General features: G+C 32.4%; 1 protein-coding gene across 15 annotated transcripts in view; it reads left to right on the plus strand.

Moving 5' to 3' along the window:
- Positions 1-24,399, plus strand: part of LOC127734518 (cilia- and flagella-associated protein 43-like) — a 53,719-nt gene that overhangs the window by 6,163 nt on the left and 23,157 nt on the right. For 12 of the 15 annotated variants that reach the window (XM_052244421.1, XM_052244422.1, XM_052244423.1 and 9 more), the window contains exons 2-23: positions 1,021-1,271; positions 2,215-2,308; positions 2,555-2,722; positions 6,897-7,155; positions 7,657-7,783; positions 8,074-8,097; positions 11,276-11,358; positions 12,003-12,134; positions 13,740-13,853; positions 14,696-14,776; positions 15,175-15,323; positions 16,507-16,610; positions 16,753-16,896; positions 17,819-18,003; positions 18,209-18,259; positions 19,365-19,508; positions 19,817-19,944; positions 20,753-20,957; positions 22,563-22,667; positions 22,985-23,062; positions 23,659-23,784; positions 24,142-24,246. In XM_052244421.1, coding sequence (XP_052100381.1) covers positions 1,021-1,271; positions 2,215-2,308; positions 2,555-2,722; positions 6,897-7,155; positions 7,657-7,783; positions 8,074-8,097; positions 11,276-11,358; positions 12,003-12,134; positions 13,740-13,853; positions 14,696-14,776; positions 15,175-15,323; positions 16,507-16,610; positions 16,753-16,896; positions 17,819-18,003; positions 18,209-18,259; positions 19,365-19,508; positions 19,817-19,944; positions 20,753-20,957; positions 22,563-22,667; positions 22,985-23,062; positions 23,659-23,784; positions 24,142-24,246 — 2,857 coding nt within the window. The remainder of the gene's footprint in view (positions 1-1,020; positions 1,272-2,214; positions 2,309-2,554; positions 2,723-6,896; positions 7,156-7,656; positions 7,784-8,073; positions 8,098-11,275; positions 11,359-12,002; positions 12,135-13,739; positions 13,854-14,695; positions 14,777-15,174; positions 15,324-16,506; positions 16,611-16,752; positions 16,897-17,818; positions 18,004-18,208; positions 18,260-19,364; positions 19,509-19,816; positions 19,945-20,752; positions 20,958-22,562; positions 22,668-22,984; positions 23,063-23,658; positions 23,785-24,141; positions 24,247-24,399) is intronic. The other 3 variants (XM_052244425.1, XM_052244429.1, XM_052244424.1) reach the window with 3 other exon arrangements.

Below are 24,399 nucleotides of genomic sequence, written 5' to 3' on the forward strand. Positions count from 1 at the left end.
ATTTAGGACTATCAACATAATATCAATGATTAGTAAAGAAGGCGAGACATTTCAGCGTGTGCACTCTTGTTTTTATAATACATGCATCCTCATATTATGGGTTTTTGTGCTATTTAGAATGCATTGTGATGTCAGAATTTTCATTGAAAAAAAATGCATAGTACGAATTCATATGACGTAGGAAAACATATAATCTGATGATATATTTAATCAAGTGAATAGACTATAAAGTTTAAATTCGTTTTTTATGAATGTGTTATGCTGGTTGACCAGGGATCAATCAGCTCAGTTAATGATATCATTGAACAATTAATTCTTTCTGTGAGGTACATGTAATAGATGACTTTGAATTTTAGCACTTTCCCGTACATTTACAGTTATTAATTCACAGTAAGAAACTATTGTTTAATGAACTCATTTACACAGATTGACCTTAGGTCAACCATTGTAACTCATTCATAAAAAAAACCAATTTGAGATTGGTGTATAACTTAAGCTTTTTATCTCGGAAATGTACAGGAACATGCAGGAATGTGAAAGTAGTCTATGGAATCAAGACATTTAGTTTAAGTTAATGGTTAGGTAATGGTAAGATTTTTGGGTTGGGCTAGCAAGTGTTAGATATTGACAGGCCTCAGCCACCTGGGGCATAGAAGTCTCTTTCCTGTCCGTCACTTGACTTTTCTAGACTGCCCAAAGCAACATCTTAGTCACCCAGGAGTTCACAACAGTCCTTATTGTAATCATTAGTTTCCCATTTTTACATGTACCATGGTTTTATTATTATATTGTATTCCTTCAATATTTTAGTATGTTAGTGGTATATATATAAAATATACTTTTAAATATACTTCAATACTCATGTCATTTAGTATAATTGTACATTTTTTCCCCTATTAATTTGTATTAATTTAATGAATAGTATATCATTTTTTGACAATTAATTTTTCTTCTTGTCACTTGTTGACACTCCTTTTGGAAAGGAAATTGGTTATTTCATGAATATTATTTGTTTTTTAGGTGGGCTCAGGGATATAATGGTTCACCAGCTAAATACATCGATAAGGATGTCATATGTTACCAGTGTGGCAGTAATGTCAAGTTTGTGGCTGAAGATGGAGCAGAAACAGTTTTCAATTTCAAGGGAAATGGTGTTGGACCATTTGCTGTGCATCCAAACGCCAAATGTTTTGCTGTAGCTGAACAGTGTCTCAATCCTAAGATTTGCATATATGTTTACCCAACATTCAGAGAATTGGTGATGCTACAAGGTAACAATTACAAATAAGGAAAGAAATGAATTTTTATTATAGAGAAAAGTTTAAGTCTTAGGGCAATAGTTCCATCAAATGTGGAACTTCTGAAACAATGTAACACAAACTTGTTCTGTAAATCATTACTCTGAACTACTCTTACTGTCTTACATACCTAAACTATGATAAAAAAAATTATGACAGAAAGTTTTGAGGAGTAATATATTTAAGAATGTTGTAAAAATATTATATAATATAGACCACTTAGTTGAGCTGGACATAAAAACAAAAAAAGCAATAATACCGTTATTACACATTAAATTTGTCGAATTCTAAAAATAATTATAGGCTATTTATAGTCTTATAAAGAAGGACTTATGATGAAGAAAAATAAATTTCTTTATATATATATATTGAAAGCTCAATGAACAAATGAAAATAATAATTATACGCTCGCATGTGTTAACACAAATTTTCGTACTCATGATTTGTTACTGATATATATATATATTTCTCACAACAAAACATTTTTATATCATTTATCTATGTTATTAAAAAATCTTTTCATGAGTATTCATTGAAGAAATGAATTTATAACAAGCGATAAGGAATGTTATTTTGCACTCAATAAAAACCACATATTTATACAAAATACGTTTGGTTATTAGTCAAAAGCGCAAGGAAATTTCTGCAGCAACATAACACCAGTATGACCTCTGAAGGATTTTACGTTTTTCCGAGTTATGGGGTTTTATTAATTAAAAAAGGGGATTTTCCAGTTTTTCGGACAATTACTCAAAAATGCTTTGAGCAGTTCTCATGAAGCTTTGGTGACTGGTTTATATCTATTGAAAAAGCGACGGGCGTATCATGCGCTCATGGTGCATCTGTTTATTTTTATTATATTATCATATAGTTGCTTTGTAATTTTTATGATGATACCAAAATGTTCTTTTCATAGATGGTACTCAACTAGAATACCACAAAATGAGTTTCTCCCAAAGTGAATACCTATGCACAGTATCAGGGGTCCCAGATTTTGAACTCATACTATGGTAAGATATAAATAATTTTTTATTTGGAAGCAGATTTTATAATCAGTTTGCTCATGAAACAAGATATCAAATTCAAATGGAAGTAATTAATGCACACTTTTCTAAATTTATAATATGTGAATGGAAAGTTCTTCCTTGTATTTAAAAGATATATAGGCACATTGTAAAATACATGAAGTTTTAAAAAAAATCTGAGAGTAATGAGGTATTTTTAAGCTTTGATGAATATTGAAATGTATTTCATAGGAATTATACAAATGGAACTAAACTGACATCAACAAAAGTTTCTACAGAACCAATAACAAGTATGAACTTTAACCCTGGCAGCTGGAGACAAATCTGTATAACAACAGAAAGAACTATAACCCTTTGGCAGACAGAACAGTCCAATGATAAATACCTTTTACAGCCACAGTAAGTTTTTAAAAAAGCATTGTCTACAGATATAGGATAACCATGATGATTTATATATGTTGTTTTTTTAATTTTAGTTCATTTATATGTTTTGGAGTTTAGTGTGACGTCCATTTTCACTGAACTAGTAGACAATTTTATTTAGGGGCCAGCTGAGGACCACCTCCGAGTGCGGGATTTTCTCGCTGCGTTGAAGACCCATTGGTGGCCTTCAGCTGTTGTCTTCTCTTTGGTCGGGTTGTTGTCTCTTTGACATATTCCCCATTTCCATTCTCAATTTTGTTTATCTATGATAATAAGCAGGACTTATTCTTGTTTGCATGTGTGCTGTCTTCTCCCTAGAGCATTTCAACATTAAGGTACCTTAATCATTTTTAATGAAATTGTGTATGGTTTATAATTTCATTGTTATGAATTTAAGCAACAGGATGCTATTTGAAATTTTCTGTATGCCAGGATGCCATTTGAAATTTCTGAGGGGAAAAAAAAATACTTGTATGTATCATTATTGCATGGCTTGTTTTGATCAATTTGTTATTAAGTCTCCCAAACGAAGTTTGGGAAGACTTATTGTTTTTGCTCAGTTCTTATTATTATTCTTCTTCTTCTTCTTCTTCTTCTTCTTCTTCTTCTTCTTCTTCTTCTTCTTCTTCTTCTTCTTCTTCTTCTTCTTCTTCTTCTTCTTCTTCTTCTTCTTCCGCCGCTTTTAAATTTGAACTTGTCCGCACCCGTTCTCCAAAACCGCTTGTCAGATTAACTTAGGGTTTCACAATATGTTAGACTAACATGTCTAGTGGTGCAATCAGGGTTTTGTTTGTGCAATGGGGTTTATAAAGGGGTACTTTGAGGGGCAAATAGAAAAGAGGGTTTTACTATAGAACCCTATGGGATTTTATTTTTTTAAATTTTCAAATGATTATAAATTGAAAACCGTTTGTGATAGAAACAATCTTTTTAATTGAAAATGTTCTAAATGATAAAGTCCATTAAATGAAATACAGGGTTAATCCCCAGGGGTCACCCCCACCCCCTGCCATTTAAGAAAGTTCTAATACCTTGTAAATGGTCAAGATCCCCACCCCTAAACCATATATATTCTGGTTTGTCATGCTAAGATGGTTTGATTGATATACAGGGTTAGTCCCCAGGGGTCATCCCGACCCCATGCCATTTGAGAAAGTTCTAATATCTTGTAAATGGTCGAGATCCCCACCCCTAAACCATATATATTCTGGTTTGTCATGATAAAGCACATCAATTGTAATACAGGGTTAGTCCCCAGGGGTCACCCCCACCCCTGCCATTTAAGAAAGTTCTAATATCTTGTAAGTGGTCAAGATCCCCACCCCTAAACCATATATATTCTGGTTTGTCATGCTAAGATGGTTTGAATGATATACAGGGTTAGTCCCCAGGGGTCATCCCGACCCCCTGCCATTTGAGAAAGTTCTAATATCTTGTAAATGGTCGAGATCCCCACCCCTTAACCATATATATTCTGGTTTGTCATGATAAAGCACATCAATTGTAATACAGGGTTAGTCCCCAGGGGTCACCCCCACCCCCTGCCATTTAAGAAAGTTCTAATATCTTGTAAGTGGTCAAGATCCCCACCCCTAAACCATATATATTCTGGTTTGTCATGCTAAGATGGTTTGAATGATATACAGGGTTAGTCCCCAGGGGTCATCCCGACCCCCTGCCATTTGAGAAAGTTCTAATATCTTGTAAATGGTCGAGATCCCCACCCCTAAACCATATATATTCTGGTTTGTCATGATAAAGCACATCAAATGAAATACAGGGTTAGTCCCCAGGGGTCACCCCCACCCCCTGCCATTTAAAAAAGTTCTAATATCTTGTAAGTGGTAAAGATCCCCACCCCTAAACCATATATATTCTGGTTTGTCATTCTAAGATGGTTTGAATGATATACAGGGTTAGTCCCCAGGGGTCATCCCGACCCCCTGCCATTTGAGAAAGTTCTAATATCTTGTAAATGGTCGAGATCCCCACCCCTAAACCATATATATTCTGGTTTGTCATGATAAAGCACATCAATTGTAATACAGGGTTAGTCCCCAGGGGTCACCCCCACCCCTGCCATTTAAGAAAGTTCTAATATCTTGTAAGTGGTCAAGATCCCCACCCCTAAACCATATATATTCTGGTTTGTCATGCTAAGATGGTTTGAATGATATACAGGGTTAGTCCCCAGGGGTCACCCCCACCCCCTGCCATTTAAGAAAGTTCTAATACCTTGTAAATGGTCAAGATCCCCACCCCTAAACCATATATATTCTGGTTTGTCATGCTAAGATGGTTTGAATGATATACAGGGTTAGTCCCCAGGGGTCATCCCGACCCCCTGCCATTTGAGAAAGTTCTAATATCTTGTAAATGGTCGAGATCCCCACCCCTTAACCATATATATTCTGGTTTGTCATGATAAAGCACATCAATTGTAATACAGGGTTAGTCCCCAGGGGTCACCCCCACCCCCTGCCATTTAAGAAAGTTCTAATATCTTGTAAGTGGTCAAGATCCCCACCCCTAAACCATATATATTCTGGTTTGTCATGCTAAGATGGTTTGAATGATATACAGGGTTAGTCCCCAGGGGTCATCCCGACCCCCTGCCATTTGAGAAAGTTCTAATATCTTGTAAATGGTCGAGATCCCCACCCCTAAACCATATATATTCTGGTTTGTCATGATAAAGCACATCAAATGAAATACAGGGTTAGTCCCCAGGGGTCACCCCCACCCCCTGCCATTTAAAAAAGTTCTAATATCTTGTAAGTGGTAAAGATCCCCACCCCTAAACCATATATATTCTGGTTTGTCATTCTAAGATGGTTTGAATGATATACAGGGTTAGTCCCCAGGGGTCATCCCGACCCCCTGCCATTTGAGAAAGTTCTAATATCTTGTAAATGGTCGAGATCCCCACCCCTAAACCATATATATTCTGGTTTGTCATGATAAAGCACATCAAATGAAATACAGGGTTAGTCCCCAGGGGTCACCCCCACCCCCTGCCATTTAAGAAAGTTCTAATACCTTGTAAGTGGTCAAGATCCCCACCCCTAAACCATATATATTCTGGTTTGTCATGCTAAGATGGTTTGAATGATATACAGGGTTAGGCCCCAGGGGTCATCCCGACCCCCATGCCATTTGAGAAAGTTCTAATATCTTGTAAATGGTCGAGATCCCCACCCCTAAACCATATATATTCTGGTTTGTCATGATAAAGCACATCAAATGAAACACAGGGTTAGTCCCCAGGGGTCACCCCCACCCCCTGCCATTTGAGAAAGTTCTAATATCTTGTAAATGGTTGAGATCCCCACCCCTAAACCATATATATTCCTATTTGTCATGTGTCGAACATTTGAATGACGTATACGGTCAGTCCCCAGGGGTTCCCCCCACCCCCAATGTTCTAATATCTTGTAAATGGTTGAGATCCCCACCCGTAAACCATATATATTCCTGTTCGTCATGTAATGAACATTTGAATGACGTATAGGGCCAGTCCCCAGGGGTTCTTCCCCACCCCCAATGTTCTAGTATCTTGTAAATGGTTGAGATCCCCACCCCTGAACCATATGTATTCTGGTTTGTCATGCCAAGATGATTTGAATGATATACAAGGTTAGTCCCCAGGCATCACTAATGCATATAACTTTACTGGACCAAACCAATTTTCACTGGAAGTTGCCCAATGTCAGGCGACCCTGGGAATTACGAATTATGGGAGCTTCGTTTGGGAGACTTCGTAACAGCATCCTGTTACAATCATTTCTTGTTTTTTTAATTTTTATGTAGGTCTTTTTATTAGAATGCCTATGGTTACAAATATGGTAGTATAATGATACAAAGTTCTTGTATAGTACAATACTGTTCATCAACATTTTGGCCTCTGTGGCCTTCATTTTTATAAGGTGGTGCATCCAGCCTGTTGTTTTACTACTTTAATTTTTAAACTGTTCATTGAATTATGAATGCAAAGACAATTTAATAAAAACCTGAAACAATTATCACTTATTGCCAACAAGTAAAAAATATGGGTAAGGATACATTTAAGTCAGCATTTAAAAAAAATAAATATATGTATAAATCAAATTATTTTCGATTTGTTTCACTTGAGTTTGAACATATTTTGCAGGAAAGTGAAACTTCCACCTTCTGAGCCATCTATTTATGGAGATGAAGATAAAGATTGTGACCAACCGACAAGAGCCTCCACTAGAATGACTTCTTACACTATTGATGTACCTAGACCAGCTATAGCTGGACTAGTGGGAGAAAAAGCTGAGCAGTTGGAGGAGATACAGGACTTAACCCCAAGAGTTATTCCCCTTTGTCAAGCCTGGACCCCAGGTGGAGATTTATTTATTGGATGTAGAGGAGGACAGCTTATGAGGGTAAGAAATGAAAGTCCAGTTAGATGTACAAAAAAAGGTGTATAGTATGGCTATTCAGTTACAGAAAAAAACTTATATCTCAAAATCTTTATTCATTTCTTGTTGAATCCACTTTTCAAGGTGATTTTGTTCTCTAACTTTAGTTTTCCTCAACCAAATGTTATGAAACTCATACACAATGCTTATTTCCACAAATCAACACAGATCAAGTTCAAATTTTGGTGGTGTCACTTTCACCATTCTCAAGTTATGTCCCTTTATAAATGGACAAATTTCAATCATTCGTGTGTTTATAATGCCCCTTTATAAATTGAAAATTGCAAAACAAATGACATTAAATTTCAAAGAAACAAAACATCAGTAGGTTTGAATTAGTACATTGACTCTTGCATATTTACAAGCAGTGGCATCTGCATGTGTCCCATGGACACATTCTTCTTTTATTTATTTTAATGTATTCAACCGTACTAGTATAATTGTGATATTTCACTGTTTCCACAGGTGGATGGTGAAGTAATAAAAGCCCGTGTATTATATTATCCCCCACTCAGAGCAGAAACACCAATGTCAAGGGCTACAAGTGCTACAAATAGTCGATTTCAGTCACAGACAGATTTAATTAACATGTGTAAGTTTATTTTGTATATTTATTAAGATTTTAAATATTTATAATGATTTTGTGTATCTATTTTCTTTACTTTTTATATCTTTTCCTAATGGCTCGAGCAAAACATCAGGTGAATTTTTGTGTTAAAAAATTTAATGAATCAGCAAAACTGAACAGAAGGAAAACTTTTATTGATATATTAATCTTTTTAAAGAATGCACTAAATAATCTAAGTTTATCCTGCAATCAGCCAACTATTGTACAAATAACAGGTACACAAATAAATTTTTGCTTTAATTTTTATTATCTAGCTAGAAAACAAACAAAACTTGGTGGTAAGTTTTTAGCACGGATTGTGTACGAATATTATAACATTAACATATGATAGATTTTTTTATAACACACAACTTTTTATGTTTACACCATATAGAAAAAGGAGTGTGAATTTAGAATTAAGTTTTTGTCTCGCATGTAAAGACGTAGGGATTACAATCCCGCAGCGAAGCGTAAACTATTTGTTTAAAGCTTTATTTCAGAAGGTAGAAGACCTGGATGCTTTATACCTTGTATGCAGATACCTTATGTTATGAAGTTTCTATCTGTCATATGTCCATTGTCCTTGACCTTATTTTCATGGTTCAGCAACTGCTGTATAAAAATCATGGATCTGTGATCAAGGTTGAAGTTATATGATTAGGTTCGTTTCTCAGATACAATAAACAGTAGGTCAACTGTATTTGATGTACGGAATGATTGTTAGGTGAACATGTCTGTCCAACAGGTTATATTTGATCTTGACCTTACAGTGTTCTCCCCAGGCAGTTTTAGCGATGCGGTATTCAGCGCTATCACATTTCAGCGCTGTTCTATTGGACAGACCGCAGCGCTATCCAATCAAATATCACCGCTATTGTTTTTCAATTTTCAAATTTCTGGTGTTTAGCTGTACAATTTCGATCACGTGATCAACTGGTTGATTTGTCTGAGATCGACGAGATACATATAAAAGTCAAATATGGGAGGGATCAGTTAAATGAAAGAACAAAATGGCGTCATTGGGAGATCTCGGACTGTCAAAAAGAACTACTTATTTCCCAGGGTTTTTCACCTTTAAGAATAAAAAGGTGCATAAACCTCATGAAATGGATGGATAGTGCTCAATAAATCATTCCCAAAGTATTTAAAGAAAGGTTTACCCTTTCTCTGACAACGTGGTCTTCGTCTATTTTCTCATTTACGATTATTTCATTACTGTTTAGTGGTTACAACTAAGCTGGTTAACCTTCATGGCTTTGGAGGAAGTATTCCTGTTGTCTAGGGATTCATTATAAGCCCGTATTTTACGATTACTTGTCTTTGCATCGTTTTTTTTTCAAAGTCGAATTAAGGATAAAACAAAACAAAATCGCGTAAATAAATATAAATTATTGTGTTATCCCATCCAATTATCAATAAATGTCAATTAAATGTTATTTGAAAATCAATATTAACAGGGGATTGCTTGGATATGAAATGGCATTTAATGATAAATGGTCAAAGTGTAAACAGGAAATGGAAGTTGTAGAAGGGAGACAATTTAGGCGGGAAAAGTACTATAACTAGTTTTGTCAAATCTTGTCAAATAATTTTGGTGGCAACAATTCAAACATTTATAAAGTTATCAAACACAACCTTTAAAGTTGGTATTTTTATTTGAATTTGCAAATATAATTTTTCATTCTAACCCACCTTAAATAATAAAAAAAAATCATTAAACAAAAATGAGGTTTCTATTAGATACATCTTGGAAGTATGTTAGCCTTTACTTAAACATGTCTGCATTAACATTTAATTACTTATAGAAAAGGTAATCCACTTTTTCTTTTGATATGAAATAAAATACTGATTTTAGTTGTGAATTTTTAATTTGAAAGAAGTAAATATTAATAAAAGTTAATGCAAACAGTCAAATTTGGCCATTGGAAACTTAAACTAGTGTCAGTTAGATATGAAGCTGTAAATGAAATACATAACTAGTTAAGTTAAACAACTTAAAGTAAGAGAAAAAGTATACCTACTGTGCTATATTGTACATAATCACTCTTATAAGAAAAGATTGAGAGAGATAGTAATGAAATCAAATTATAAAAATTATCTAGGCATTTTAATTAAAAGCTTACTATAATAAAAATGTAACTTATTTTCATTTGTAATAATGCATATATATATGTATATTAAAATACAGGTCTTTTTCTATTTTATATAATATAACCAACATGGCAGTTGTAAGTAAATGTGACATTACTTCACAAACACGAAAGGTGAATCAATCTAATATCGCACGCTTACCACAGCGCTATAAAAAAATCCTGGGGAGAACACTGCCTTATTTTCATGGTTTATTTGTCAATGCTAAGTTTTTGTGGTTAAGTCCTTTTCTCAGATATAATAAGCAATAGGTCAACTATAGTTGGTGCATTTAAGTATTGCAAGGTATACATGTCTGTCTGACATGGTTCATCTGAACTTGACCTCATTTTCATATTCATTTGTGAATTTTAAGTTTTCGTGGTTATTTCTTTTTCTCTTATACATGTACTACACATATACCCGGTAGTCAAAAGATTAACTTTATTTGGTGTATGGATTGATTGTTAGGAGAACAAGTCTGTCTTGCCCCTAGGGTCATCTGATCTGACTCATTTATAATATTAAGCTTTTATGATGCTTGTATTAAGCCCTTATCTTAAAAGATTTACAACATTAAAGCAGGCCAGACATTTCAGAGTGTGCACTCATGTTTGAATACATGTAACAGAATTTTAAATAGACATTTCTTTGAAAAAATAACATGAACCTTTTGAATTTTATCGTAGCTTTGCTTGTGTGTTTAGTTTCAACTAAATATTTGCATTCATATATCATGTATATTGGGCAACAAATAACAGCGAAACTAAAAATTGAAAGATTAGATTTGCAGTTGAAAAGATTTTCAAATATATTACTAACAAGAGTTTTTTCTTTTTCTAATTCTTACAGTTTTATAAGTGTGGTTTTCGAAATTAAATTATTTTATAATTGTTTTATTTTTATTATTGCCTTTAACAATGAGAAAATCTCATATCACATAGTAAGCTATAAAAGGCCCTGAAATGACAAATGTAAAAATATTGAAATGAGAAAACTAACAGCCTTATTTATGTACAAAACAATAAATGAAAAAGAAATATAATCTACAGAAATATATTTGTATTCATATACTGGTATTTTTAGTAACCACATGATTTACAGTGGTATGGATGCCCTAAGCCATTGACTTAACTAATATGGATAAATGGAGATGTGCATTACATTTAAAGAGACATTTATGTTATAGTCCTTTTCCTCGTCACAAAACACTCGACTCCAGTGTTGTTTTTTTTTGTCATGAGTAACAAACAAGAGACTACCCACAGCAGGTTTGTGGCAGATTAGTTTTATCCTTGATTTGAACATTCAACATATAACATTTGCTATGAAATTTTTCTGTTGTAGCTGATGATACCAGCAATTCTATGATAGAAGGCAGTTTTGATTGTATAGTTTTGCATAAGAGAGGATTATATGTTGGAGGACAGGTAAATAAAACTTATAGCTGTTAGTTGTATTGTCTACATATGAACATGTAAGAAGTCATGAAATAATCTTTGACACTATGTTCTCTTAAAGCTTAATCATTTAAGATTGCATCTTTTACAACTGTTGATTATAAGTATGTTTTACTGATAAATGCAGACAATATTGAAAAAACTATTGAGGAAAGACAATATTTTAAATCCTCATGACAGTGCTTTAGAGAAATTCAGTAACTGTCTTAGAGAGTGTAATATCGATAATTCCATTAAGGGTTCTCACAGGATATATGTTTTTTTTTTACCATGGTGCTATCTGAATAGGTTTTATGATAGAATGTATTATAATTGTGGTGCTATAATTTTGGGAAACAGTGCTAATCCCATGGAGTAATTTAAATAAAATGGGGGAGAACACAGCCATCCTAAGAAGGAAAATAAGGAAATGCCTGTACCAAGTCAGGAATATGACAGTTGTTTTCAATTTGTGTTTGAGCTTTTGATTTTGCCAATTGCTAAGGGACTTTCCGTTTTGAACTTTCCTTGGAGTTCGGTATTTTTGTTGTTTTACTTTTTATCCTATGAAGAGCCTTAAAAATCATTATGAAGATACAGATTTTTTCAGCTTAACAGTATAATTTTAATTTCAGGATGGGATGTTAAGGTTGATAGATACAAAATCAGAAGATTGTAGAGTCATAGAACAATGTAATATTAATCAGCCAATCACCTCTCTGAGCTTCCCTCCTAGTTACAGACGTCTGGCAATAGGATCATGTGAGGTAATGTTATAAAACACTGTAATATTGAACAATCAACAACCTCCCAATTATAAACATATAGATATGCTGTGTATATACAGTATTTATATTTACCAGGTATTAATCATATATATATATTTGGTGCCACGATATCTCAGTAGCATGAGTTCGAATCCCGGCCAGGGAAGAGCAAAAAATTTGCTTCCGCAAATTTACAGATTTAACATTGTTGGGCTGTCATTTAGACGAATTATGTATACAGAATGTGTTTATAGCCTTGTATCACCATCACTGGTGATCCGATGGATAAAATCTGTTGTAGAGTTGTCACTGGTTCAGATGTACTTATATATTATCCTATTTTTAAAAAGACATAGCTGTTGGATCAAATCAGGCAATGATATTCAGACCAAGGGTCCGGAAACGGTCATATTTGCCAGTCATGTCCTAAGATGAAAGCTATATGTCCTAAACGAGTAATTTGTATTTAGGACAAATTTTATTTTTTAACAGAATTAATTTCGGTCATTTCATTAACTTATGTTTGAAATCGGGTTTCCTAATCGCCATTTTCCACTTGTGATCACTTGTTTTTGTTTATAATCCCTTTCCTGTAATAAAACTGTCACTCCAGTAGTTTGATAATCCTGAGGGCCCTTCTTATATCTATATCAATGCCTCCGGGAAACATTGGCTAATGATCACTAATCACTTTTTACCTGTGGTTTTAATTCACACCTGACAATTGGTCACATTGATCACAAGCTCAGAATAATATCTTTAACAAATTAAAATTCCCTGACAAGTGTATTCATTATTTAATTACTTTCAGCAAAGACAATCATAAATTCTGATTTAAAAATAAACCTTACTTTAATTGACGCAGAAAAAAGTATTTTTTCATGAGTAACACATGTGCTTTATTTACTATGTAATACGCATGCTTGAAATTGTCTTCAGCAAATTAAAAATTTAATCGTAAAATGCAAATTGATTTCATGTTAAAATAAACGAGTGCAACTATAATCTGTTATATTCAAACACTTTTAAAGGTAATAAAATAAAAAGAAGCCGGTGATTTCCTGTCAATTTGATAAACAAAAGAAATCCCGGAAATGAATCCAGAATTATTCGTACTTTAAAATGTTATCGCAAAACTTCCAGGTTTTAATTTTGTCAAATCGAAAGAAACGTACCGGTTTCAATCATAAAATCATTTCAATTTTAAACTGATGCCTTCCCTAAACTGTTCTTGAAGGTTTTTAGAAAAATGGTAAGAAATTTACTTAGTAAATGCGATGAAACATCAATACAAGTTCGTTGATGCTATGAGTATGAATCTAGTTTGACATCAACAATTTGAAAGGGGCACCAACTTTTCAATCATCTCAAAATGACCGAAATTGTGTGAAAAAATTTCCGGATCCTTGATTCAGACATATCTGTTTATATTTGTATGAGATTTATCTTTATAATATTGCATTATCTGCAATAACATAAGAGGCAGAAAAGAGAGAATGGAGTTTCTGGAGTAGAATTTAACAAAAGAAACAGATCAAATCTTTATACTGAAAATTATAACAATGATTAACAGGTCTATAATGTTTAATTTTTTTTCTATTTTAGGGATCTCTACATCTGTATGAAGCAGGGATTCCAAACTCTCTCAAATTACTCAAAGATTTACACTGGGGAACAGTAATGGGTATTGGATGTCTTACTGGAAATGAACATGTTGTAGTAAGTTTACAGATAAGTCAATGTCTTTTTTTGTTTCATAGTTACTGTGTAGGGAATTGTATATTTTAAGGATCCTTGCAGTCCACTTATTCAAGTCATGAACTCATCAATATCATCAGGAACTCACTTAAATGTTCAACTTTGTTATCTTAATAATAGGGCGATTTATAAAAATGCTGAATATTAACTTCTACTTTAGCCTTATCCAAATCCTTAAAGTATTAAAATGTTTGATGTTTGTTGTCCCCCGTTTAATGCGTTGCGGGGGGACATGGAAATACCGGGCGTCTGTCCGGTCTTGTTAGCGCTCTTACAGGTACAATTCTTGCCAGATTTTTATAAAACTTATACTATAGGTTAATAACAGCAATATCTCGGACAAGTTCTATAATGGTGGAAGATCAACTTTTTTTAAAAGAGTTTTGCCCTTTGGAAATATAAAATATGTGCAACGCGGGGACATTGGAACTCTGTTCTTTTATTGAAGTTGGTTCTACAATCTGCATTTAGTGTATTTACCATTGTAAAAGTATTGAACACAGTATTCAATTTCTACATTGAATTAAGGAATAATAAAAAATCATAAACAGAATGTTTTTGTAACAAATTGTTATAGTGAATATTAGTCCATCAATCCTTCATCACATTGTTAGCTTGCTCACTAAAGGTTCTTTCATTGAAATACTGTATTTTATTTATTTAATTTATTACACATGCTACACTAGTAATTGTCCTCATAAGATTCCATTTAACCTCTTTTTCAAAGATTCTTGTATTCATTTATTTTTAACTTTTTTATTCAGAATTGAAAGTTAATTGATAATTATTTTTTTAATAACTAGAGTGTGAAAGAAGATGGTGAATTACAAGTCTGGACTATGGACAAAGGAAAGTTTGTTTCATCTGTGTCTGTTGGAGTTCCAGTAAGTTTGTTCTTACAGTTAGAGGTTTCATCCAGTATAAAATCCGGAATCATGTTTTTTTTTTAATTTGTTATCAGTTGATGCAAATTATATCATTTTAAGAAAAATATTAACCAATAAAAGTTATTGACACATCTGCTTTTAGTTAGCATCAATTTTATATAAATAGACATATCAGAACAACTAGATTTGATTGATTGTTTGAGATCTTTTTACACAGTAATGGAATATTTTGTTGACTTGACATGAAGAGGAAGTATGAATGCCTAGGGAAAAACTTACCAGATCATGCAGCTATCTCTCTATCAGAAACCTGAATAATCTAGTAAATTAGTACCAAAGGTCTAAAATATTTGCTTCACTGTAAACTATTATTGATAATGTTTATTCCATTACAGGCAACATGTATGGCTTGTAGTCCTCTAACTCATGTTGCAGCTGTTGGTACTGTAAGTGGACATGTCATGATTGTTGATCTAACTAATGTTCAGAAACCAAGAATTATAAAAAGCACCAGAATGTACCATGTACCTGTATCAAATTTGACGTAAGTAAATATAAAAATAATAAAAAGCCATCCTTTTTTCTTATTTCTTGATGATTTATTGAATTATGACTAGAATAAAAAAAAAATGTTTTTAATTTTAATTCACAACTGCCTAAAGAGCTTTTTTAGGTCTGTGTAGCTGTCGATCTGTGTGTTCCTCTGCAGTTTTAAGGTTTAGTTGGACATAAAGTTGATGGTATTGATATTGCAATGTCAGGACTATTTAAGATGAAGGGACCTTTAGTTCAGTATCTTGTCTGACAAGGGACAATGTGGTCATGTTTATAGACAAAAACTTAAAATAATTGAACAGAATTTTGTATTTAGGCTGGATTTGTAGTATTTATTGCATCATAAAAAGCTTTTTCAAGTAGTTAAGATCATTTTCTTTGGACTGAAAAGTATTTATTTTCCATCAGAATAAACAAAAATGCATTGAACAGAACTAAAAAGACAAAGATAGGTGCACAGAGAGGGTAGAGGGGAACACAGAAAGGGCTGAGGGTGCTGCACCCCTCTATGTTGGCCTTTTTTTTTGTTTAGTTTTGTATTAAATGTATTTTGATATGAAAATTTGTATTTGTTTATATAAGAACAACAGGAAACTCATCATTTAACACATTAAAAATATAAAGTGTTTTTTTGGACTCTCTGTCTGCTTTGAGTTCGTAATGTCCCCTTGGTATCCAATATGCCTCTTTTTCAGACTTACATAATACAAAATCTATGTCACAAGGCCAGTATGACCAAATTTTTATAGTTCAGTGATGGTCAAAATCAATGTCACAAGGCCAGTATGACCAAACTTTTATAGTTCAGTGATGGTCAAAATCTATGTCACAAGGCCAGTATGACCAAACTTTTATAGTTCAGTAATGGTCAAAATCTATGTCACAAGGCCAGTATGACCAAACTTTTATAGTTCAGTGATGTACATATGTATTAGGTAATTGTAACAGTTTTATTTGCACAGCCACCAATTTTTGTAATTTATAGAATACGATTATTCTTTTTCCATGTTGATGACCAAACATTTACTTTTTTTCTATTTTGAAGGTCATTGTTTTTTTTTTATTTACTTGAAAGCTGCTCATCAGTAAGCACTTGTTAATATTATAAATTTAGATGATGATTTTTACATTAAAAACATTCCCAAGAATTGTTTTCTGTTTAATGCTTGCAGGTATGATGTTGATGGTAATTTTTTGATTACTGGAGCAGAAAATGGACAAGTTTTTGTAATAGATGGAAGGGCTTCCAAAGACTTTGCTCCCATTGGTTACACAGGTAATGGACAAACCAATAATCTCTAAGAAATATTTAGTTTTTGAAAATCATAAAATTTACTATCTGTACTGTCAAATATTATTTAAAAACTGGTTTTAGTAAAATTATGTCATTATCATAATAATTCAGAATTCTTTTACAGTTGTTGAAGGGGAGATTTTGACTATTACAACGTTTACAGTCAACGGTGTTGTAAAAGTTTCTATCACAACTAATAATTCTGGGAACAGAAGAAATGGTGCTGATGCCCTGTTGTATTTTGAGCTCCCAGAGGATATCTTGAAAGGTATGATGGTAAAATAAAATATGAACATCGGCTGTACCCAAAATGATGTATGACTAAGCCAACATCAACATCTCTCTTAAGGACATCTTGTATCATATCATCTTTGCTATTAATTAAATTCCTGAAATATGAATGCATAGGGAAAAATTTGAAAGACAAAACTAAAAATATTATTACTGATACCTGAATAATGTCTTGTAAACATTTAAATGATTTAATTTTATACATTTATGATACTATTTTATTTTCAAGTTCAAGAAAGCTGGAAAGCCTTTTCATACTTTCTTCTGGATTATGTTAAGATTTTTATGAGGTGTCCTCATGGTCACCTCATCTGAGGTCAATCTGCATTAACATAAGTATTGTAATATCTGAAATGTATGGAAACATGCACCAATTTGAAATTCATTTATTGCAAGTTCTAATTTTTTAACCAAACACTTCTGATTTTAAATTTACTATGTTGTTCAGTGCTAAGTTTTTTTTATCAGGTTAGCCATATTGGTACTTTAAAAGGGATATCCACTTCCATATTATCTTCTGTGGATTCATTTATTTTTGTGGATACCAATTCCTTGAATTGAGAAAACATGTATTTTCGTCGATATTTGATTTCATGGATTTGTCAAAGTCTGCATATAAGTATATTGAAATATTGTACTTCATTATAAACATTTAAATTCTTGGTTTACCTTTACCTTCGAAATCTACCAAAATTCGTATCCCAGGAATTGTAATAATCAACAGTACCATAGATAATATGGCAGCTTCTTTAAGTTCTGTATTTGATTTTGCTGTAATGTAGGTAAGACATATCTCAGTGTAAACAGTTGTTCTGTCCAATCTTTCTATTCAACAATGACAGAATCTTTTCACCAAATATTTTTCAAAATTCTAATTTTTCTTTCTATTTTTCAAACAGACCCTAGGAAGAGTGTCACAAGTTTGAAATGTGATTTTAAAGATGCATCAATAAAGAAAATGGTACTGAAGTTTGGAATACCATCATTTGGAGGTGCTGTAGCTGAAGGAAACATGCTGTTTGCTGTGTCCCAGAAAACCAAAAAATTACACCAGATATCATTGCCCGATGAGGTTCCAAAGAAGGTAACTACAGAAGTATCAAATATCAATGACAGGACAAGTCTTACAGAAAATATTCAATTGAATCATTGGTTGAAGTCAAATTTTTCATCTTATTGGGATTTTTTTCCTGATTCCGTATTAGAATTTTAACTAAGATAATGATTTCCATTTTTTACTTGACATTAAAAGATTTGGTTGAACAGAAAATGTATTTGTATTTTTGCAGTATCTTGAAGCAGAAGAAGGAGAACACACACCAGAATTTGGTGATTTTGATGTAATAATGATATTAATTTATGTTACCTCTAACAGCAGAGTTATCATTGCTCAATTTTTTGTGTGTTTTTTATTCGGTCGTTTCATTACATAGATTAGATAAAGGGTTTTGAGATTGTAAGTTTTGAATAATAATAATAATACTGCTATGTTGCTGAAAACTAAAGTTAATCTAACTAATGATAGTAAATGGTGGCAACCTTATAGTCTGCTGTGATGATCTTGCAGGCATGATGTGAAATCAATAATTATTATATATAATGATGTGGAAAAGGGTTTGTTTTTAACATCTGTGACATATGTGTTAATGTGATTTAGGGGGAAACATCTGCGGCTCTTTTCACAAAAAATCTTAAGAGTAAAATTACTTGTAAGTCATACACATTTCAGTATAACTTACGATCAATTTTTAATCATAATATTTTTTGTGAAATGAGTTACTGTATCTTATCAGATCAAATGTATCATGTAAAAATAAATGGTTTTTTTTTAAGGTTTATTTTGTTCACTTGTCATTATTGGTAGAAATCATTTAGATTTAGAAAGGACTTGAAAAGTTGTTTTCTCAGTTTTTGAAGAATTAATTTCAATGATTTAGCTAATGGCATTGCAAACATATTGATTAATTGATAAAACAGTCAGTTTTTCCAACAATGAAACTAATGTATGTATGGGCACTGTAAGAGATGGTATGCTGGTTTTATGTCTGTCTGCCTGTGTATCGGTCCCATATTTTGGTCACATTTTTCTCAAGGACTACAAACCAGAGCTTCCTTACAGCAAGCTTCATGTGAGCATCATATACAGTGGGATGCATTTTCACATCTTTGATTTTCTGTTAACTAAATACTTTACATATAATTGCCATGTATGAAATTTTCTTTGAAATTTTCTTATCAGGAACTACATAACAAAGCATAAGTGCCAAGCTATTTGTGGGAAGTGTGAAATCTTTTGATTTTTTAAATTTCTTACATCCATTTCACAAAGAACAATTTGTATATTCAATCATTATAAATAAGAATTCTGTTTATACTAAAGAAAACATAATTTAAAAAAAACTGAACAGAAGTTTATGTTGCATATGAAAATGCTTTTGGTTTTAGGGTCATGCTGAGCCTTTGTTACCAGAAACAGAGTTCCCAGGACATCAGTTACCAGGAGCTAAATTGTTACTGTCTCCACATGGTAAATGGTTGGCGAGTTATGGTATTGATGGTTACGTACAAGTCAGAGCAATAGGCAGTTTGGTATGTGCATCAGTTTTGGTTATGTAACAAATTTGTAGTCTTTGAATAGAATATATTAATAACTACATAATCAGCTAGTTGTATTGTAAATAAATGCATCATAATATATAATTGTCTTCAATTTTATGAAACTTAATAGTGTATACTTATACAACAATTTATTCATATAATCCTGAAAAATTGTTACCCTAAAATTTGATTTAATTTGCACAATTAGATACTTTTCAATAATTTTATGGTTGTTAACCTCCAAATGATATCATTTAGGATTTTCTGTGTTGATAAATGGAGATATTTTGTATTTGTAGGACCGTTTCATTTCAATCAGACCACATGACTACCACAGTGGTGGTGTGAGGAACATAGCTTTCTCAGATGATAGCCAGAGTGTGTTTACTACAGGACAAGATGGTGTTATCTGCTGCTATAGCTGGAAGTAAGTGACTGCAAATACTGTTAATACATAAATTTTTGCATTGTTTTTATTATTGTGCAAAAATTGCTACGGCAATGGGTTACAGTAGATGATCCAGAAATTTTCATAAGGGTGGGTGGGCACCGACTGCCTAAGAGGGGGTCCGCTCCAGTCATGCTTCACTGATTCCCTAAATAATCAACCAAATTTTTCCCACAAAAGGGGGGCCCAGGCCCCCTGGAAAACCCTCTAAATCCGTCTCTGGGTTAGTAAAAATAAAATTTTAATTTTGACAGCATTTCCTGAAATTGCAATATAATTGGTCTCATATTTGCTTCCACAGTTCAACAACACAATTATAAATGCAAGCAATAGTTTCTGAATTTACAGTATTAGATTTATGAAGCAAAGTAAAAGAAAGCTGAACCTGGCCCTACACCCAATGGCACATCAACTTTTCCAAAGAAAAAATTTCAAATCAATTTTTGAAAAGAGTAATGGCAGTCTTGATAGTTTTATAATTGGTTTTGATGATTAGCAAGTTTGTAATTGTGTTTAAACAACTCAAAACATTTCATCTAATTACATGATAATTTTTGTGAACTCTCAAATTAAAAGGAAATTTATTTTGACAATTTCTTTGGAACAGTACAGCATATTCAGTTTACCCACTAAGTGTTGACAGAGTTTGTCAAATAAAGAGAATAAAAACATTTCTACAATTTATTATGTTTAAAAAAAAGAGAGTTTTACCTTGCTAATGTTATTGTAAAAATGCATACTTTTTAAATTAAATTAAATTAAATCAGATATTTCTTTTATTTTTAAGCTACTCATCCTCAGGAATAGGAAAAGCTAAATCAGCCATGGAATCAGCACGAGCAAGGAAGACAAAGTTAATGCAGGGACAGAAAGATGAAGATGAAGTGGTCAGAAAAATGTCTGACTGGGTACCTCCTTTTCGATCATCTCGACCAGCATCAGCTGATATGGACCAGTCTGAAAAGGTTGACAGTAAAATAATGACAAAAATGGTGATAATATTTTCTTTCTTTCAGCTTGCTGTGGACCTGACAGATTTGCAGGTCTTGTTGGTGTTGTACATTTATATGCTGAGTGCAAAGGATGGGATTAACGTATGCTTATAAGGGGTCATACACAGTATATGAAATTCCCTTTTTTTAGAAAGAACACAAAAAGTGAATTTGGAGTTGTCATTTTAAGTTAGTGCTTGATTTAACAGCTACCTTCTGTTGTTAGCATCTGTTTCAAATTGCAAGTAAAAAATCAAGCCTGTCAAGTACCTCATATTTTCAATTCATATTTTCTTTACCTTTTTTACCACAAATATTTAATTAAGCTCATTTTCTTTTATGTCTTGTAAAGCAGCATGCATTTGTTCTATGCCTTTTTTTTCAAAATGGTTAAGATCCATAATGCAAGAAACAAAAAACTGCAATTTCATTCCCCCAAAATTTTCAGATAACATCACATTTAAGTAATATACAGTCACATTACAATGATGCTAATAGACCATCGGGAGAACACTGCATTTAATGGATTAATGACATTCTTTATTATTGAAAATGTTACTTTGTATGACCCCTGTGGTATGCTTATTTATTCTGTAACCAATAGGTGTTTGTGAATTATCTCACATTATTATTTATTATTTGTGAAATGTATTTGCCAATTTCTGAACTTTTTACTTAAAAAGAAACTGAAGCAATACTTAATGTAAAGTACAGATATTTATGTACACATCTTTAAACAGACATACCAATACCTGGTACTGAAAATTTAGTTTGGGAACTAATCAAATGTTGGCAAATAGATCATTATTACTGTGTCATGTAATATTTGTATTTTGTTAATTGTATGTTGTATGATTTCATCTTATAATTTTAGCTTATTTCAAAATGGTGTTTTGAGTGTGAATATCAATGTCTTTGTCAGTGGATAGATTATAACCATTTTGTACTACAATTCATGTACTGTGGATTCGTATTTAGTAGGTACAGGGGAACTGCAAATTTAAATGTTCAATAAATTACAAATTTTCTATAGTAATATATGCGGTCTTTTGCAAAACCATATAATCAAATATCCACGAAAATGCAAGTTACACTAAATCCACAAAAATTGGTACCCATGAAAATAAAATGAATCCACAGTATGTAAAACCTACTGACAAGGATCTGGTAATGTTGAGCATGCATGTATAAAGTAACACATTGCTTGGAACATAGGGAGTTTTGAAATGTAACTTTTTATATGGGTGATACTTGTTTGATAATCTGACATACCATTTGCATTTGAAAAGATAATTTTAATCATTCTTTTATGAGGAATACTGAAAAGCAAAGTGTAGGATAAAAGTTAATAGAAAAAATGTCAAAGTTTAATTAGTAAATCTGTTTTTTTTTTCTTTTATTAAAAACCATCAACATTGAAAAAAAAAGCAGATCCATAATCAAGAATTTTGTTTAAATATCAATAATTTCAATGATGCAATCATTGTCTGATTTGGTCATTATTATTTCAAGAAATATATTTTCTGAATTTTATATGTTCTGATTTATAGGTTATTAATTATACAGCTTTTGTAAAAGCAATTAATTTTTTTTATATACCTTTAGGAAAGAGCAGCATTAGAGCAAGCTTTGGCTTCTGACGAGATTTACAGAACACCTACACCAACAGCAGCTACAAATGCCACATGGCAAGATATGCAGAAACTTGAGGTATCATTCGGTTATCTTTACTTTTTAAGTTTATTCTGTTAAAATTTCGATTGCATAGTTTGCATGTGTTAAAAAAAAGTAAACCCATTGTTCAAAAAGCCACTACTAAAAACAAAATTCACACTTTTAATACATTAGTACATTTCAACAAATACTTTCCCGTACTCTTATTTCCTTTATCTTACAAAATGATGACACCCACGACCAAGATAATATTTGACAAATAAATAACGATAGTGTCAATGAATTCTGCACTTCATACATTGATATGTATATATATTTATAACAAAGACTTTGGCATTCTTTGTCATTTGTAGTGGGTGAAAGCTGAAGATGCACAGTATCATGATGTAAAGAAAGATTTGAGAATACAGATCAGGGATATGAGAAGAACAGTAAGATTTTTACTTTATCATTTATTATTATAACTTCATTCTGAATGCTATCTATAGAGAGATATCATGATGCCCATAGATATAGGAATAAGGAGATATGGTATGATGAGACAACTATTCCCATTAAGCTCTTTCTTGTCAACTTTGCAACAATTTGTTTTCCCTTTTTTCTGACTTTGTAGATGGATTCTCATAAGAGGAGATCCTTTTTTGTAATAATCATAACGGTTTATAATTGCTTTATTTTTTACTCACGAAAGTTGTGAAAACTAGTTGGTTTACAGTAGACCCCCACTATTTGTGTCCTCCTGTCAGTAACACATTCTCTTTAATTTTTCTCAACAAATACAAGTAATAGCTGCTTAAAATATTGCACCAAGTATCATCTGGTATGCCATACCAGGTGACTTGTTTTCAGTTTGTTCCATGTTATACTTCCTGTTTGCCAAAAGGAGTGTTTTTACTTTGCTTGAATTATCTTTTGGATAACTTTTTTTTATCTCTTTATAGTAAAAAATATCATGAATGCACTTTTTGTTCAAGTTCCAAGTAGAGATGTAGTGCTGTGTATATCTTTAATGTTGCTTTCTATTTAGATTCAAGAAATGTTGAAACAGAATGAAACGTTACCAGCTATTGAGAAACTTGGACGTCATGAATTTGACCTTGACATTGAAGAACAAAACAGATTGCAGACAGAGGCTGATTCTGAAGTTCAAAGAGTAAGCATAATAACTCAATACCCCAACTAAAGTGATAAAAAGATATGGTTAATTATCTCCCCTTAACTAACTGATGGAAAAGTGAATTGTTTTCATTATTAAAGAAACAGTCCAACATTGAAGCAAACAAGTTTTAAACTGTCTCTTGTTAGTCTGTTCAGGAAGAAAAAATTGCAATCAGATATAAGAGCAAGAAATATTCACAATAATAAAAGGTACAAATTTAAAAAATCTGTGAAACTTTGCCTTGACATACCGATGATTAAATAACAAAATTACCACATTTTGGCAATATTTGGTTTAACATAGTAGATTTAGGTTTGTGTTTTAATATTTACATGTATATAATTGTTGTAGGTGAGAGAAGAAATTGAGTTTGACAATTTGGCTAAGATATATTTGAGAGAGATGATTAAGAAAGAATGCTGGGATGATATGAAAGTCAAAGGAAGAGCAGTACAGGTGAGTTGTAGTTTTCCATGGTAACAAGAACAACACAGACATTTAGTTTTCCTATTTCAATTTAGAATCTCCCTAGGGATATGTATCAACGAAAATGTATCAATTCGTTTTTCATTGAAAGTTTTATTTGATTCTAGGAGGATTAATGATAAG

Source organism: Mytilus californianus, unplaced genomic scaffold (assembly GCF_021869535.1).
Source record: "Mytilus californianus isolate M0D057914Y unplaced genomic scaffold, xbMytCali1.0.p SCAF_3, whole genome shotgun sequence".
NCBI lineage: Eukaryota > Metazoa > Mollusca > Bivalvia > Mytilida > Mytilidae > Mytilus > Mytilus californianus.